Below are 16,267 nucleotides of genomic sequence, written 5' to 3' on the forward strand. Positions count from 1 at the left end.
TAATTTTTAAAATTATTTTAAGTTTAAAAAATAGTACCTCGCTATTTTGTGTTTCAAATGTCATGAGAAGACTAGTTTGCTTTAGATTGAAAAAGTGTCATGATACATGATATGATATGGGACATTAGATTTTAATTTTAGTGAAACACTATTATTTCTATGGAAAAATTTTCTATTTTTTCAAGAATGCATAATATTCATTGGCATAATATTGTCAAAATGACAATATAACACCGACAAAAATAAAAAGTTGGTAAACATCATATTGGTGATTTTTTAAGCAAAAGATCTAACATTTCAAATAAAATATTGGGTTCAATCCCATATCTATTAAAGTACAATTTTTCATTTTCTTTGCACCATTTGATGAAGTCGAGTTTTTCTTCTCCTTCTCCAGACTTGTAGAGATGTTATGGCCAACATACTTACAAAACCCACAAGTTCTCTTTTGCTTTCCCAATTCTTTTCCACCATTCATTCCTTTTCACTTTGGGCGACCTTTCATCTTTGAGAGCGGAGGACAACGAACAAAACAATCTCCATCAATTGCATCATTACCATTAGCATCAACCATATTTTCCTTGTCCACCAAATTTTCACCATTCAACACTATCAATTCTTTTCCACCTAATGATGTTTCGCAACACCAACGTTGTGAAAGATACAAAGATGGAATTCGGTAACAATCGTTGTGAATGAATACACTAAGTGTGTGACGACAAAGTGTACCCCAAAATTCAAAATTCTTGCAACTACAACTAGTCATCTCACCGTCCGATAAGACCAAGTGCTTTTGACTAGTTTTTTCTTCATAATATTGCAACACAAATTCAATACCTTTTTCTTGAAGCACCGAATATTGTGTGGCTCTTCCAAACTCCTCTTGAAAATTTTTGAAAGCATAAGGTGTCAACACACTATGTGCTTGTTCTTCTATCGGTGACAATGTTCTTAAAGAAGAACATCTACATTTCTCCAACATTGCATCATGTGATTGTGTTTGCTCAATATCTTCAATGGCAAGGTCAACCTAAAATTACAAATTTAAATAATTTAAAGACACATAAAGTGAGCGTTTGGATAGTCAGTTTTCTGGCGTTTTGCTGCGTTTGCGTTTTGGAGTGCTGGGACCCACGCGCACGCGAGCTGAAGAAAACGCAAGTCTGGGTGCTGCTGAGAAACGCAAGTTTCCTCGTTACGCACCGTTTCACTTATCCTTCTACACGCACCGTTTCATTTAAAAGGCTCTACGCACCGTTTCAATGCAAGAGCTGAAACAATCAACCCATTTTGCCTCTTGCGCGTACTGTTCATGTCTCAAAATGCTGAGGAAAACGGTGCACAAGCAGAAGCTGTCAAAACAGAGCATCAACGGTACGCTGTCTGTGTAACGGCTATCTCCATTCTCACGGCTTCTGCTTTTTCTCTCAACTACCATCTGTATAATGCTTTCAATCCCCTTCAATGCTCCGTCCAATTCGCCTTCAATGTCGTTCACCTACCCACCAACCAGCTTTGGGTCAAAACAGAGCACACATATTGATTACTGCAAACCCAGTAGGCAGAACCAAAAGAGAAGATCCCCTCTGTTCAACAAACACTCGAGCTCACCTTCTCTCCGCTTGGGTCATCGTCGCCGCCACTCCCCATCTTTGCATTCACGGGTATGTTATTTTCCATGAAGCTTCATCATTTTGTGTTTTTTTGGGTTTAACCGTTTGTGTGTGGTTTTTGTATTCAACTTCTGTGTGTTCTCTGTTGTGTTTTCCATGACACTAGTGTGGGTTTATTGATCCTTTGTCTAATATGAAAACGCTCACTTAGTGCCTCTGTTGGATATACCATTGTTTACTTTGCATTTTTCAGATGAGTTTATTTTGCATTTGGATCCATCATTTCTGTTACTTTGCCTAACTGAATGCACCCAAACTGTTTGTTTAAATGCCTCAACGAGTATAGAAGGTAGTTGTCCAATGCTTCATCAATTTGTGGTTTTTTGGGTTTAACCGTTTGTGTGTGGTTTTTGTATTCAACTGCTCTGTGTGGTTCTATCATATTATTGCATCATAATTATGAAATATATATTTGATTTTCTTAATTATAGTCAAATCAAAGTTCAAAATTTGTAAAATTCTTCTTAATAACAGTTTGTAGACTTTTTCCCTACTAATCATATAAGGGTGGAATAAGATTTTTTTTGTTGATCTTTTGTTCTGTTTTCCATGACACTAGTGTGGGTTTATTGATCCTTGTCTAATACCATTATTTCTCTTAGTGCCTCTGTTGTATTTGGATATACCATTGTTTACTTTGCATTTTTCATATGAGTTTACTTTGCATTTTTCATATGAGTTTACTTTGCATTTGGATACACCATTTCTGTTACTTTGCCTAACTGATTCTAAAATGCACCCAAACTGTTGGTTTAAATGCCTCAATGAGTATAGAAGGGAGTTGTAGGAAAAATGGTTAAGCAGAAGAAATCAATGGAGGGTGGTAGTAATGATGAAAGAGCTGACTGGAGTGACCCTAAGGAACTAGAGGCTTTTTGTCGGTTTTGTGCTGTTCAAGTCATGGCGGGCCAAAGGAAGCCTACTGGATTTTTGTCCAAAATTGGCCAAAGTGAAGTGATTCGGCAGTTGGGTGAGATTGAAAAAGTAGTGACTTGGCTGCAGATTAAAAACAAATGGGATCATTTGAGAAAAAGGTGGAAGATTTATACCAAGTGTTTGGAGAATGAGACTGGGTTGGGTTATGATTCTGTAACTGGGATGTTTGATGCACCTGATGAGTGGTGGACTCGAAAGATTGCGGTTAGTTTTGATCAATACATAATTGTTAAAAAATTTAGTGTCTAAAACTATATTCTTATGTTCTAACTACTGGTTGTCCACATGTAGGCATGTCCCGATGCAAAAACCTTGAGAACGAATGGTTTGCCTAATCGTGACCTTCTGAACATCATGTTTGGAGGCACGACTGCAACGGGAAAAAATGCATTCTGCACGAGTGGTCCAATACCAACGGCAACCACCGAAGGGTCTGGGGACTCCGGTAATAGCATAGAATTTGTTGACCCCCAATGTGAACCCGTTGTGAATGTTGACCCAATGGAGGTTGAAGGTCCATCATTGTCGAGGGTAGGACTAGCAGTGAATAAGGGGAAAGGCCTAGCAACCAGTGTCCACATCTTCAAGCCAATTTCCAAGAAACCAAAAAAAAGGCGTTCAACCGCGCAAGAGATGTCGGACTCTTTGAAGAGTATCTCAAATGTTATTGTTGAAAGATCTAGTCTAAGTGCCCGTACACCATCTGCTCCCACAGCAACGGCTCAGGTTAAAGAAATTATGGACATGGTGTTGAGTCTTCCTGGGGTGTACTCGGGTCATTACCTTCATTTGTTCAGCACTATCTACTTCATGGAAAAAGAGTCGGGTAGACACATGTTTGCAGCACTTTCCGATAACAAGGATATCCAGCTAAAGTGGCTAGAAAAAGAGTACCAAAGGCACCCTGATTATCATTTTTCGTGAAGGAACAATAGATTGTCTCGATAGGGTTGTGTAGGCTTGGTGTAGTAATCAAACTTTCAGTGTTGTATCTATTGCACTATTATATTTCTTTCTTTTTTATTCGTAGGAACTAATGCTTGTTATGAGTGTGTATGTAAGACAATGCTCATCATTCCTATGTGTTTGAGCTATATTTATATATGTTTGTCCAATGCGTCTTTTATCTGAATTTTGCATTTAATATTTTAGAATTCAGCCCTTCTCTTGCTGGTAACTGGAGTTTGTGATGGATGGTTGACTTTGCTAGACGCAAGTTTTATATTAATGGAGAAAATGAGCCATTTCACAGTTTTGGTAATAAGAGCTGCCCTGTGTGATTTCGTACATCTGTTGGTCTGCATATTTTTTGAGATGCCTGCATATTGCTACCTGCATTGCTGGTTCTGTATTGCTGGTTCTGTATCTGTATTGCTGTCTGTATTGCTGGTTCTGTATTGCTGTCTGTATTGCTGGTTCTGTATTGCTGGTTCTGTATTGCTGTCTGTATTGCTGGTTCTGTATTGCTGTCTGTATTGCTGTCTGTATTGCTGTCTGCATATTTTTTTTATTTTTGAAATCAAAGATTATTTATTTCATGAAATTTGTGGAGTGGCTTTTGAGAATGTTTGCTGGTTCTGTTTGCTGGTTCTGTATTGCTGGTCTGTATTGCTGGTTCTGTATTGCTGTCTGTATTGCTGGTTCTGTATTGCTGTCTGCATATATTTTTTTTTTTTTAAATCAAAGATTATTTATTTCATGAAATTTGTCGAGTGAAATAAGAGAATGTTTGCTGGTTCTGTATTGCTGGTTCTGTATCTGTATTGCTGTCTGTATTGCTGGTTCTGTATTGCTGTCTGTATTGCTGGTTCTGTATTGCTGTCTGTATTGCTGTCTGTATTGCTGGTTCTGTATTGCTGTCTGTATTGCTGGTTCTGTATTGCTGTCTGTATTGCTGTCTGTATTGCTGTCTGTATTGCTGGTTCTGTATTGCTGTCTGTATTGCTGTCTGTATTGCTGGTTCTGTATTGCTGTCTGCATATTTTTTTTATTTTTGAAATCAAAGATTATTTATTTCATGAAATTTGTGGAGTGGCTTTTGAGAATGTTTGCTGGTTCTGTTTGCTGGTTCTGTATTGCTGCCTGCATATTTTTTTTATTTTTTAAATCAAAGATTATTTATTTCATGAAATTTGTGGAGTGGCTTTTGAGAATGTTTGCTGGTTCTGTTTGCTGGTTCTGTATTGCTGCCTGCTTAACTGTTTAATATTTGCTTAACTGTCAAAGAAACCAAATAGAGAATGTTTTGAGCCGGCACTATAGAAAAGGAAAGTGCCGGGCCTTTTAGAGTTTTATGCAATGTGAAATAATAACAGCAACAAAGCATCTAAATTTGATTTTAGGAGTTATTATGCCACAATTTGTTTTTTGGTTTAATGGTAGTCATCTTAAAATTTTGTCCAGAAGAGCATGCTCATTGTTAGAGTTTGTAACTTTTGAAATGTCCCCATAACTCCAATGGCTAGTCATATGAGTTAGCCCAATTTCATACCTTTTTATGTAATTAGTGTTTTGACAACCTTTCTATTGAGGTGTATTTTAAAGTAAGCTTGTTTTTGACATCCTTTGTTTTCTCAATGACCATGTTTTCTACAGAAAGTTATATTAGTTGCAACATTCAGCTTGAGGTGGTTTTGTTTGGTTGGCCAAATATGAACCAGTTCATTTTTAGAAACTTCTACATTAAATATATATATATATATATATATATTGATGTCTACCTTGAATGTTTTATTGTTATTGCTTAGACTATTTTCTGATTATTATTTTTTATTGGTTGTATAGCATTAGATATCATCCGTATTTCAAGGCTCTGAATTGTAAGCTCGATATCTTTTGGATCATTGTTCAATATCTATAAAGCAGTCTCAAGGTATACAAAAAGGATGGATTTGCTAAACGACTCATCTGATTCCCAGCACAAGTGAGTTTCTATACTTTCCCTTGTAGATGTGAATCTATAATTTTTAGAAATATTGGATGAAATCATGAAAGCATATGCTTAGAATTGTTAATTTATTGGTACGACCATAGTTTGAGCCTAGTACCAGTTTGAGTTCCAATAAAATTTAACAACTTGTTTTTAGGTTACATATTATAGTATCACATGAATAAATGTACATGCAATTAAAGTCGGTAACATATGCAGTGACGCAGACTTCGATCTGAGTGACGACATTGTACTCGCAGCATATCTAGCCGGGTGTGCATGTCTAGCTTACGTGAATACCTATATGACTAAAGTACCATTGCATACGAATATACAAACTGGCTTAGAATGGGTACAATATATTTTAACTGGACATGAGAAGAAATGTCGAAGAATTTTTAGAATGTCAAGCTATGTGTTTAGACAATTGTGTAATACACTGCGCCAGTATGGATATTACGGTACCAGAGGTGTTTGCGTGGAAGAGTCTCTGGCAATGACATTGATGATACTTGGTCATGGTGAGGGTAACAGAATGGTGCAGGAAAGATTTCAGCACTCGGGTGAGACAGTGCATCGACACATGGGCACGGTAGTTACATTATTAGCCACCGTTATGGCACGGGACATTATCCAACCTGCTGATCGTACATTTCGGGACGTGCCAGAACATATTCAACATTCAGATCGATATTGGCCACATTTTAAGGTATTTTGTGAATTTAGTATCTTCACTTGATTTAAGTTAAATTATCTTTATGGTCATACTACGTATTTTATTTCACATGGTATTTTTGTCCCAATGATTAGGGTTGCATTGGTGCAATTGATGGGGTCCATGTCCCCGTGGTCATTGATGTTAAGGACCAGCTCCCATACTATGGCAGGAAGGGGATCACCACAACAAATTGCATGTGCGCATGTGACTTTGACATGAAGTTCACATTCGCATGTGTTGGATGGGAAGGATCGGCGCATGACACGAGGATTTTTTACAGCTGCGTCAATAATGAGAGTTACAACTTTCCGAACGCTCCAGCTGGTTTGTAAATATTCAGTTTAATTACAGTATTAAAGTATGTATTAATGTAGTGAAAATACTAATGTAATAAACGTTTTCATTTGCAGGGAAGTATTATTTGGTTGATTCAGGATACCCTATGAGGAAAGGGTTCCTTGCACCATATAAGGGGGAGAGGTACCACATTGGAGAATTTCGGCCTTCTGAAGTGCTGCATCGTCCAGAGGAGAGGTTTAATTATCTCCATTCATCACTCCGTTCAGTCATAGAACGAACTTTTGGAGTTTGGAAGAATAAATGGAGAATTTTGAGACATATGCCACCTTTTAAGATGCACACTCAAAACTTGGTCATTGTTGCTACAATGGTTCTTCACAATCTCGTTAGAACACATGAGATAAACAATGATGCTGAATGTTCAGGATCTACAGAGGCCACATCATTTGGTAGTGAGACAGGTCATTACGATGCCATGGCAGAAACAATCTCAATCTTGGACGAACCTCAGATGAAACAGGTTCGTATGCGTATCACAAGATCGATATGTGCGGACGATAACTGACTTTTGTGGGGATCATAACTGATGGTTTTTTGAGTTCGTGGATTTGTTTTGTTATGAATCATAAGGATCAAGTGTTAAATCTGTATCTTAGAAACTTTCAGGACACTTGATAGTTTATCCAAATTCACACAAAAAGTGTTTTGTTGTTGGCACCTTTTTATGTATTTTTCACAAGTACAAATAAGACCAATTATCACTTTCGTACTACAGTGCTCGCATTGTACTCTTTCTGATACGTTAGTGTGAAAAGATGAAGTTCACACTCAAAACAGATTTCCAATGAGTTTTAAAATAAATTTGCATAATATAAAGGTAAAAACAAATACACAACGTGTTCAAATAGATTGTAAAATATTCCAAATAAATGACATTAATCAGGAAACTTGATTTTAAAAAAAAGCCATTCAGGCAAAATAATATCAAATAGAAATGAATCAATAGAATAATATCAAATACAAAAGAATCTACATGAACCCCTAAACAAATTTTAGCTATTCCTAATAATTAAGATTGTACTCTTTCTACTACTTTGCAACCTAGCTTTGGCGAAGAGACACTACTACTCTGTCTAACATTATAGAGCAAAGCATCACGCCCAATTAAAACTACATGAAAAAAGCCATCATATTGGTTTGTACGAAGATCTAGTCCCTCTGAAAGTCCACACCATCTTGGATCATGGGATACAATTTCTTTACACTTGTATTAACTGCTTCGAGCTCTTTCAAAACTGTAAATCTTCCAGTTGAATATAAATTTCTAATTTCGCTATTAATGCTAGTTTGCAAACCGGTCAAAGCTTGTGCCCACAAATATTTGTCATCAACATTCAAATCAAACAACTTTCTTCGAAAATCGGAGAAGGCTGAAGCACAGACACTGCAGATAACAACAGAAAACTTCAATCAATAAAAAACTTCACGCATATTTAGCCCAAATTATCAAAACCCACCAACAAAACCCAACATCTATAGCATACAAAAGTGCGATTCTAAAAATCAGTACATAAAAAAAAAAAAAAAAAAAAAAAAAAAAAAAAAAAAGGGGGAAGACAAATTGACACACATATAACTTATTTCAAAATCGCTCAGCTGTGTCCAAAACAAAGAAGCAACGATGCCGTTTCCCATTCCCAGAGCCACTTTCTCTTGGGTTTCTTCTTTCCGCTCAAGCTCTCTATCCCATTCCCATCTCCTTCCAATCCCTCTCTGTCTCTCTTCTCTAACTCACTCTCTCACTCCAATGCGTGCTTTCGATACCCTCACCTCTCTCTCAAATACTACTGCTCATAACCCATCATCCCCTCATACAGTCCATAAAGTAAGTAAGAATCGTTGGAAGCCCATGTGTTTGTACTACACGCAAGGAAAGTGCACTAAGGTAAGCCTTAACTCCTAACCCACCAACCCCATCACTCTTAAACCCCCATTTTTTGCTGCATTTGATGTTTCTATCTCTCTAGCTTCAGCTTTTGGTTCTTCTATCGTGTACATGTGTTTTTTGTAATTGAATAGCCTTTATGTACTATTGTTGTCAAACAAAGATATTTTTTTCTTTGTTCTGTTTTTTGTCTTTTGGGTTATCAAACTTGGCTTATAATTGACCATGTCGTATTCAATACATATGTCAATAACTACTGAAGTATGTGACTGTATAAAAACAGGTAGATAGATAATAAAAAGGATGGAAAGAAAAAAGGGGAAAAGAAACTTGTAATCTTCAAATGCTACTGAATTTCCCATTTCTTCTTGAATCTTTTTCCCCCTAATTAAACAGATTATCAAAACCCACCAACAAAACCCAACATCTATAGCATACAAGATAAACAAAAAGAACTTATGCATGTGTGTGAGTACATATACAAAAATGGATACATAAAAAATTCTATATGTAGATGAAGATCTGAAAAAAGAAGTTATTGGAGCTGGGAAAATTAGGGTTTTTGGAGGTGGAAAGTGGGGAGAGAGGAGGACTCACCTTGGACTTTGAAGAATTTGAAAAACATGTTCTCTTTCTCTCTCTGTGTTTCTCTGATCAAACCTTGGCTTGGTGTGAGTGTGGTCTTTTTTTCTCGGGGGCTGAATGTAATCAAAAACTATCAGAATATCTAATAATAATATATCGAGCAAATTCACACTGATGTCCAAGAAAAACCAGCAGAAAAACCATAAGACAAAGCACCAATTTCATGCACTTATTTGAACACGTCTTTAACTAATTTATGCACATGGGCTAAGTAAGTAACTGACTGCAAGCTGTGTGCATCTCAATAAAATTCATAACCAACAATCCAGTATTACTTTAACCCAAAGCACATAATAACAATCCAGTAATCCACATATAAATCGTATCATCTTCAAAAGCAGGATATTTAAGAATAATATAGGATGCTATCAATCCAGTATTACCTTATGTTACGAATTTTATAATGGCAAACTTTTCCATAATGAAAGTATGAATGAATCTGCCTTCCTTTGCAACTACATTCAGGAAATGAAAAGGACTCAGATTTCACACTCCAGTCCACACATTTCAGGTATAAAACCTCTAGCTCTAAAAAACCAATAGGGTCAGGACTCAGCTCTATCAGATTATTCTAGCAATCCACAATCCCTAATCAAAGGAGAAAGATCATCTAGAAAATATTAAAAATAATAATTCATGAAATGCATATGATAAATGTCTTTAAAATATTTAAATGCTAAAGTCACTCAACACCAGTCCGGCAATGCCCTGTTACTTGGAAAGTGCATTTTTATCAAAGTGCAAAACTCTTTTTCATTTGAAGCACAGAATGAAGAACACCACAATTGAAAATCAGATAAAGAGAGGGCATTCACAATTCTAACATCTTTGTTGAGAATATTTGGGACCACAGTATATGTCAAAAATAAAATTAAAAGAAAAACATTGTCAAACGAAACAGAGAGATTGAAAGAAACATTACAGTTTCTGAGCAACCATTGCCAGCCTTCTGAACACTTTCAATGGTTAACTGAAACAATTAAATTATGGGCACTGCAAAAGACAAAACCAATGGATTTTATCACTGGGAAAAAAAAAAATTAAAAAAAAAAAAAAAAACGGAGCAACATTTATGGAATTATAAAAATCGATTGGAAAGGGGAAAAAATTACCTTCAGTACTGGGTAATATGACATCCATTTGCAGATAAAACCAAAAATCGAAAAATTCAATATCACTAACCCATTTGCAAGATACCCTGACCGCATGTGTTGTGTTCAATTTCCGGTGGGAGCTCGGAGCCGAAAATCTCGGCGGTGCCGTTGAGGAGGGTCCGATGGTGCACACCAGCTTGGTCCTTCGGGTGCTCCTGAACCCGTTCTCTTTCAGCTCCGTCTCAGTGACGGCGTCCACTTCTATGGAACCCGCCGCCACCGGGTACTCCTCCTCACGAGATATTACAGCGCCTTTGCCGTTATCGGAGACAAGGAGTGGGGAAGATGAGTCGAGATCTGAGGAGGAGGAGGAGGAGGCTCTGATTGAGATGAGAGGGAAGCGGCGATTGTAGGTGGTGGAACTCTCGGATGGGCGTGGAACTCTCCGCTTCAGAGGCTTAGCTAGGTACGGTGAGGAGTGGAAAAGAAAATCAGAGAAAAATTTTGTAATTTATATGCTACAGTAACTTCAGCAGCGCTACAGTGCTTTCAGCTAAATTTGGGACACGCGTTTTCCTACTTATTTGCTACAGTGTTTTCAGCAACTTTCAGCAACAATAAGCTGTATCCAAACGGACCCAAAGACTACAAATTTGTAATTAATTTAAAGACACATAAAGACTACAAATGTTAACAAATAAAAAAAATAAATCAAATTCTACAATAAAGGAAAGCAATGATAAATAATGACTTGTTCAATAAATTGGGTCAAGTTTATGTGGGAACTAACAAACCGTTTGATAAATGCATTTACACATTCGGATCTTCTGGTTATTGTCATTCCCCCAAAAAAATAGTCATGAAGGTAACAAGGTACCCAAAAATGCTTGATTTGATATAAACCACTTACATGCTTGTTGGTAAGCATGTCATATTTTGCCATAACTTGAGACCATTGATGCTCAAATTATTCACATGAGTCTAACTTATATAGCTTGTAGAAATCCATGCACCAATTTGAATATTGACTACGAAGAATTGCCGTAAACCAACCACTAAATTTAGCAGTAATGTGCCATATACAAAAAGCATGTTTTGTGGATGGCAATTCTTTTGATATTGCCTTTGTAATCTATAGATCTTGGTGTATTAAAATTGCCTTAGGTGACTTCTTCATTAAATTTGCAAAAGTCTATTAATCAAATACAAAGTTATTAGCACATGAAAAAATATAGAAGGATATATACCATTAAACTACTAGTTAATCAAATAAAATTGAAAAATAATTGCACAACCTTACAAGATTATTAAATAATTTACGTACCTTCATTAACCATTGAAATGCACTAGTTGTTTCATTTCGAAGTGCACAACCAAAGAGAATTATCTTTCCATGATTATTGATACCAACAAAAATACCAAAAGGCATGTCATATGCATTTACTTTGTAAGTAGTATAAAAAAACAACCACATCTCCATATTTTTGGCACCAATTAAAACAAGGAGTAGGTGCCTAAAAAATATGCTCCAACCTACTAACTTTATCAATTGTAAATACATATTGAAACTTAGAATTCTTTTCCTTAGCAACTTTGTACAATTGTAAGAGATCCATAGCATAATTCATTGCATGCATCCTTCTCATTTTCACATAAAGTTTATGGATATCTCTTTTAAAAATGGAAGATCTCCATGCTTCACAACTTTCTCAAGCTCCATAACACGTATTATTTGCATACCGAAAGTCCACACTTTTTCAATAAGAAAATGCGATCTTTATCTTCTTGAGTGATAACTCGATTGGCCGGAAGAAATCTCACTTCCAAATGGGACAACAATTCATGATTGTGATCTATAACAAACTTAGTGACATGCCATTCTCGTGGAAAAATGTCAAATGCCTTTCGCAATGTGATTCTTAAATGAGCTTTGCGTCCACATTTTGTAGATATCCTATTTTGTTGCTCCTTACATGAATCCACTCTTTTTAATTGTTGTCTACCTTCTCGACGACAAAAGAAATCACATCTTACATTTTCTCCATTTTTTGTGACAAAACGACCTTTTCGAATTGTAACACCATATCAATTTGCATAATTTTTATAGAAAATGAAATCCTCTTCTTCACTAAGAAAACATTGACCAACAAAAGGTTCAAACTCATTCTCTATTGAATTAATATCTTCATTTTCTTCAATAACTCCTATTTCTGCCATTGGATATTCATTCCAAACCACTATTTCCTCCCCACAAATGTCATTATTTTCTCCATCATTGGGAAGCTCATTTAAGTCAACACAATTCCTTGAAACTCTTTGATAAATCTTACTTGCAATTACAATATCATTAATCTGTTCTATGTTGTAACAAGGATTAAAAAAATAATAAAAATCAACATCATATTTCAATATATTTGAAAAACAAATTAAGAACAAAAGAAATATATGTACCTTATATATAATTTCTTGAACACTATATTCTTGTAGACATTCTTTGATCATTCATTGAACTCATCTTTCTTTCTTGTCTTTTTGCTAAACATTGAACTTATCTTTTAGTTTTTTCTATGATATTGGTAAAGTGGGGGAAAAGAAAAAGTAAATATTTGTAAAGTAAGTATTAGTGGGAGATGAAATAGAAAATGGAAGGAAGTTGCAAAAAGTACATTTTTGTCTTGTTAAAAAATTTTGAGGACATCATAGTAATTTTGTTTTGTTAGATCCGGCCATATCAAGAGATTGTTGGCAAGATAAAAAAAGACCCCTTCTCAACTTATTTCAAGTTTCTATGCAAAGGGGCAACCACTATCATTGGCATAAATGTCTACCCTAAGGGCACACGATAACAAATGCCAATATAAAATAGGACAAATAGGGAAAAACCACACGGGTCATTAATTTTAGTTTAAAAGACTCTGAATTCTCAACCAATCATATTTATGAGATCAATGTATATTTTATTTGGCATTTAAAGCTTAAGTACAAGGTAAACTGTATTGCACATCCAAAACACGTGTTCATAATGTTTTTTGTTGACCCTTTAATAGTGTTATAACGGTTCAAGTTTCTCTCATTGTTGAAGCTAGTGAATTATCCAAAACAAAATGTATATAGTCACCTCATTTGTTGAACAATATCTCTCATCCAATGCAAAATCTACTATAAGATGAAAAAAATGTAGATATAGAGAAATTCATCTAATTTAACTCAAATACCCCAAACTAAAGCATTCTTACCCAAATTCCTTAGTCAAAATCAAATTTAATCCAAACACCTAAATCGATATCAATCCAACCAAAATAACCAAATTTAAATAACAATTAATCCATAAATTTTAACAATGAAAAAAAAAAAAAAAAAAAAAAAAAAAACTTTACTGAGTCTAATGGTGGACAGAACTCTATGAACTCTATTTCACGATTTGGATTTGCGTATTAGAGAGTGGTAGCAAGAAGAAAGATGGATGAGAGAGGGGATAGGTTATGTGTATCATAAATCCAACCAAGAAATTCAAACAAAATTATATTCAATTCCCAAATTTGAAAAGGATAAAAACAATAACAATAACAATTACTTTATCGGTTATGGGTACACAGCCTACCTCTCTGATGGTGGCAGATTTTTCTTTCTCTATGTGCTTGCAGTTCTGGTGGTGTATGTGGCGAGGAATCGAACGAGTATCCTCAAATTTTTTTTTTTTTAATATCGTAAGTTTTTTTGGGAGCATTGCAAGTCTTGTATTTTAACTGGTTATTTTTTATTTATATACTGAGAAACTATCAAACGGTGTTTTAACGTGAAACGGTATAATTTATCGCTTTTTAAGTGTGAACATGGCTGAATTTTAGATGGGCATTTTTCCTACATCGCAGCACCTCCTTAATTGCAGGAAAAAGGCTTCTGCTATTATATATAGTATATGATATAAAATTCGCCGGTTTGTGTTTAGTTTCCTCAATCTCTTGTTCTTCCTCTATCTCCACACAGTAAGCAAGTCTTTTGGTTGATCGAACTTTAAAGTTTAAAGGGTGCAGTTGAGTGAATAATTATGTTGGTCACAGGGTAGTTCTATTCCTTAATCTCAATTCTTGTGTGCCTTACGAGCTGTATCTATGTCTCTCTTTTCTTTGTATCTATCTCTCTCTATCTTCGTATCTCAATACCTCTATGGACCTTTCATCGTATTTAATTTTGACTGGTGAGTTTTTATTAAACTAGGAAACTACAAAAATGTCGCTGCAAAAATAATATAAACTTTCACTTTTTAATTGCAAGCGTGGCGGAATTTTAGATAGGCATTTTTCCTACATAGTAGCACGGCCTTAATTGTAGGAAAAAGTTTCTGCTATTATATATAGTATATCATATTGATATGGATTCATTTAGTTGTTTTACTTTAATAGATTATTAAATTGTTGAATTTAGTGTGTGAGTTTGTGTTTATGTTTATATTTATGTTAATGTTGTTTTGTGTTGTGTGTGTGTGTGTGTGTGTGTGTTGGGGGGGTGGGGGGCGATTTACCTTTGTTGCTGGCCTTTATTTTAACGAAAAATGCATTACTACAAAAAAGGCACAACTTTTGCCACATGCAATTCTCCATGTGACTAACTATGATTGGTGAAGAAAAAGTGAGGTTTATGTGAAAGTGACAAACAACCAGTTAGAGTTTGCTACATAGGAGAATTGTGGCAAAAGTGGTGAGTTTGGTTGTGATAGTAGAACCCTTATTTTAAACTAGAAGTAGATTGAACGCCCATGTGTCCTTCACATTGAAAATGTTGACCAACAAAAAAGCTGTCCAAATGTGTTCAAGAGAGGCATAGCCAAGTTAAAGTTCCAAAATAGTCCCTAAAGGTAAAATTCTAGCAACTATACTCATCCATGTTCACGAATACTTAAACCCCTTAATGACTATGGGAAAAATATTTCAAATCAAAGTACAATACCTAAGCTCTAAATAACCAAAATTCAATGAGAAATTCAATTCCTAGCTAGTGTTACATTAGGTAAAAACCAAAAAGGTAAATTTTGTCAATTTTTTAAGAAAAGTGATTCATCCACAACATTTTTACAACAAATTATAGGTGGTAAGTGTTACTGTTTGGTTCTAATTGAATCTACCACTTAAATTATTTTTTTACCCACTTGTAATAGTCAATAATAACCTTTCACTCAATATTTGTTATGAAAATGTTGTAGACATAACATTTCTCAATTTTCAAACTTGATCTCTTTTCTGGTCTTAATTAATTTCACCCTTTACATTTTGCTAAATTATATTGTTTCCCTTAACTAATGCTAATACATCTTGGAATCAATCCATCTTAGAAAATAAAATTATAAAATAGTGACCTAAACAAATCCTACTCTCAATAGAATTTCTTACCTTGATTGGTTTCTTGATTTCCTTTTGGCTCCTAAAAATGGATCTTGCACCCTTCTTAACATTTTTTTTTCCTCAAATTTTGATGGTCATTAGATACCAAATATCTAGTTTCAATAAATATCTTGATAGAAATCAAAACCTTAGTGGTATGGTATGAGTTAACCCTGAAAACCAGTTCATCAAAAACCCTAAAGTTTTGAAGGCTCGCCATCACCAAGATTGGGGTTTCTCCTTCCTAGCCGTCTGTCACCTCTTTCTATGATATATGTTTAATGAAGGAACCTAAAGAGTCCTAAATATCCCACCCAGATTTTCTAAATCTATAATTGTCCCTAATTTATTCAGGTAGATTTGGACTCAAAGTTTATCTTAATAACTCTAAAGTCCTAGTCAAATTAAATTTCATTCACTTATCATTTCTTAAGCAGCACATAAGTAGTGGAAAATAGAATCCGAGTTAGAACACAAATTTCTAATCTCTATGTTGTTTTTTTTTTTTTTAATAAACAATAATGATACTAATAATAATTAAAAACAATCGTGCAGGGTGTAACATGGACAACTAGGATATTTCTTAAAATAATATAAGAATTTTTCTCTCTACAGGTTTCCCTTTTGATTGAAAGCATAGTTTTGTAGG

At 35.0% G+C, this 16,267-nt stretch overlaps 1 protein-coding gene and 1 pseudogene across 3 annotated transcripts; one reads left to right on the forward strand and one right to left on the reverse strand.

The window, feature by feature from the left end:
• Window positions 1-289: 289 nt before the first annotated feature.
• Window positions 290-12,457, reverse strand: LOC126728809 (protein FAR1-RELATED SEQUENCE 11-like; annotated as a pseudogene).
• LOC126727331 (L10-interacting MYB domain-containing protein-like) lies at window positions 1,062-7,328 on the forward strand. Of its 3 annotated transcripts, XM_050432937.1 has the most exons (7): window positions 1,062-1,664; window positions 2,448-2,813; window positions 2,901-3,866; window positions 5,394-5,532; window positions 5,758-6,247; window positions 6,349-6,580; window positions 6,667-7,328. In XM_050432937.1, the coding sequence occupies exons 4-7, from the start codon at window positions 5,495-5,497 to the stop codon at window positions 7,119-7,121; spliced, it is 1,215 nt and encodes a 404-aa protein (XP_050288894.1). In that variant the 5' UTR covers window positions 1,062-1,664; window positions 2,448-2,813; window positions 2,901-3,866; window positions 5,394-5,494; the 3' UTR covers window positions 7,122-7,328. The 3 variants fall into 3 exon arrangements, with proteins under 3 accessions (XP_050288894.1, XP_050288895.1, XP_050288893.1); XM_050432938.1 differs by lacking the exons at window positions 2,448-2,813; window positions 2,901-3,866; XM_050432936.1 differs by lacking the exons at window positions 5,394-5,532; window positions 5,758-6,247; window positions 6,349-6,580; window positions 6,667-7,328 and having other exon boundaries at window positions 1,064-1,664; window positions 2,901-3,741.
• Window positions 12,458-16,267: the final 3,810 nt, after the last annotated feature.

The sequence above is a fragment of the Quercus robur genome, chromosome 5, assembly GCF_932294415.1.
Source record: "Quercus robur chromosome 5, dhQueRobu3.1, whole genome shotgun sequence".
Classification (NCBI taxonomy): Eukaryota; Viridiplantae; Streptophyta; class Magnoliopsida; order Fagales; family Fagaceae; genus Quercus; species Quercus robur.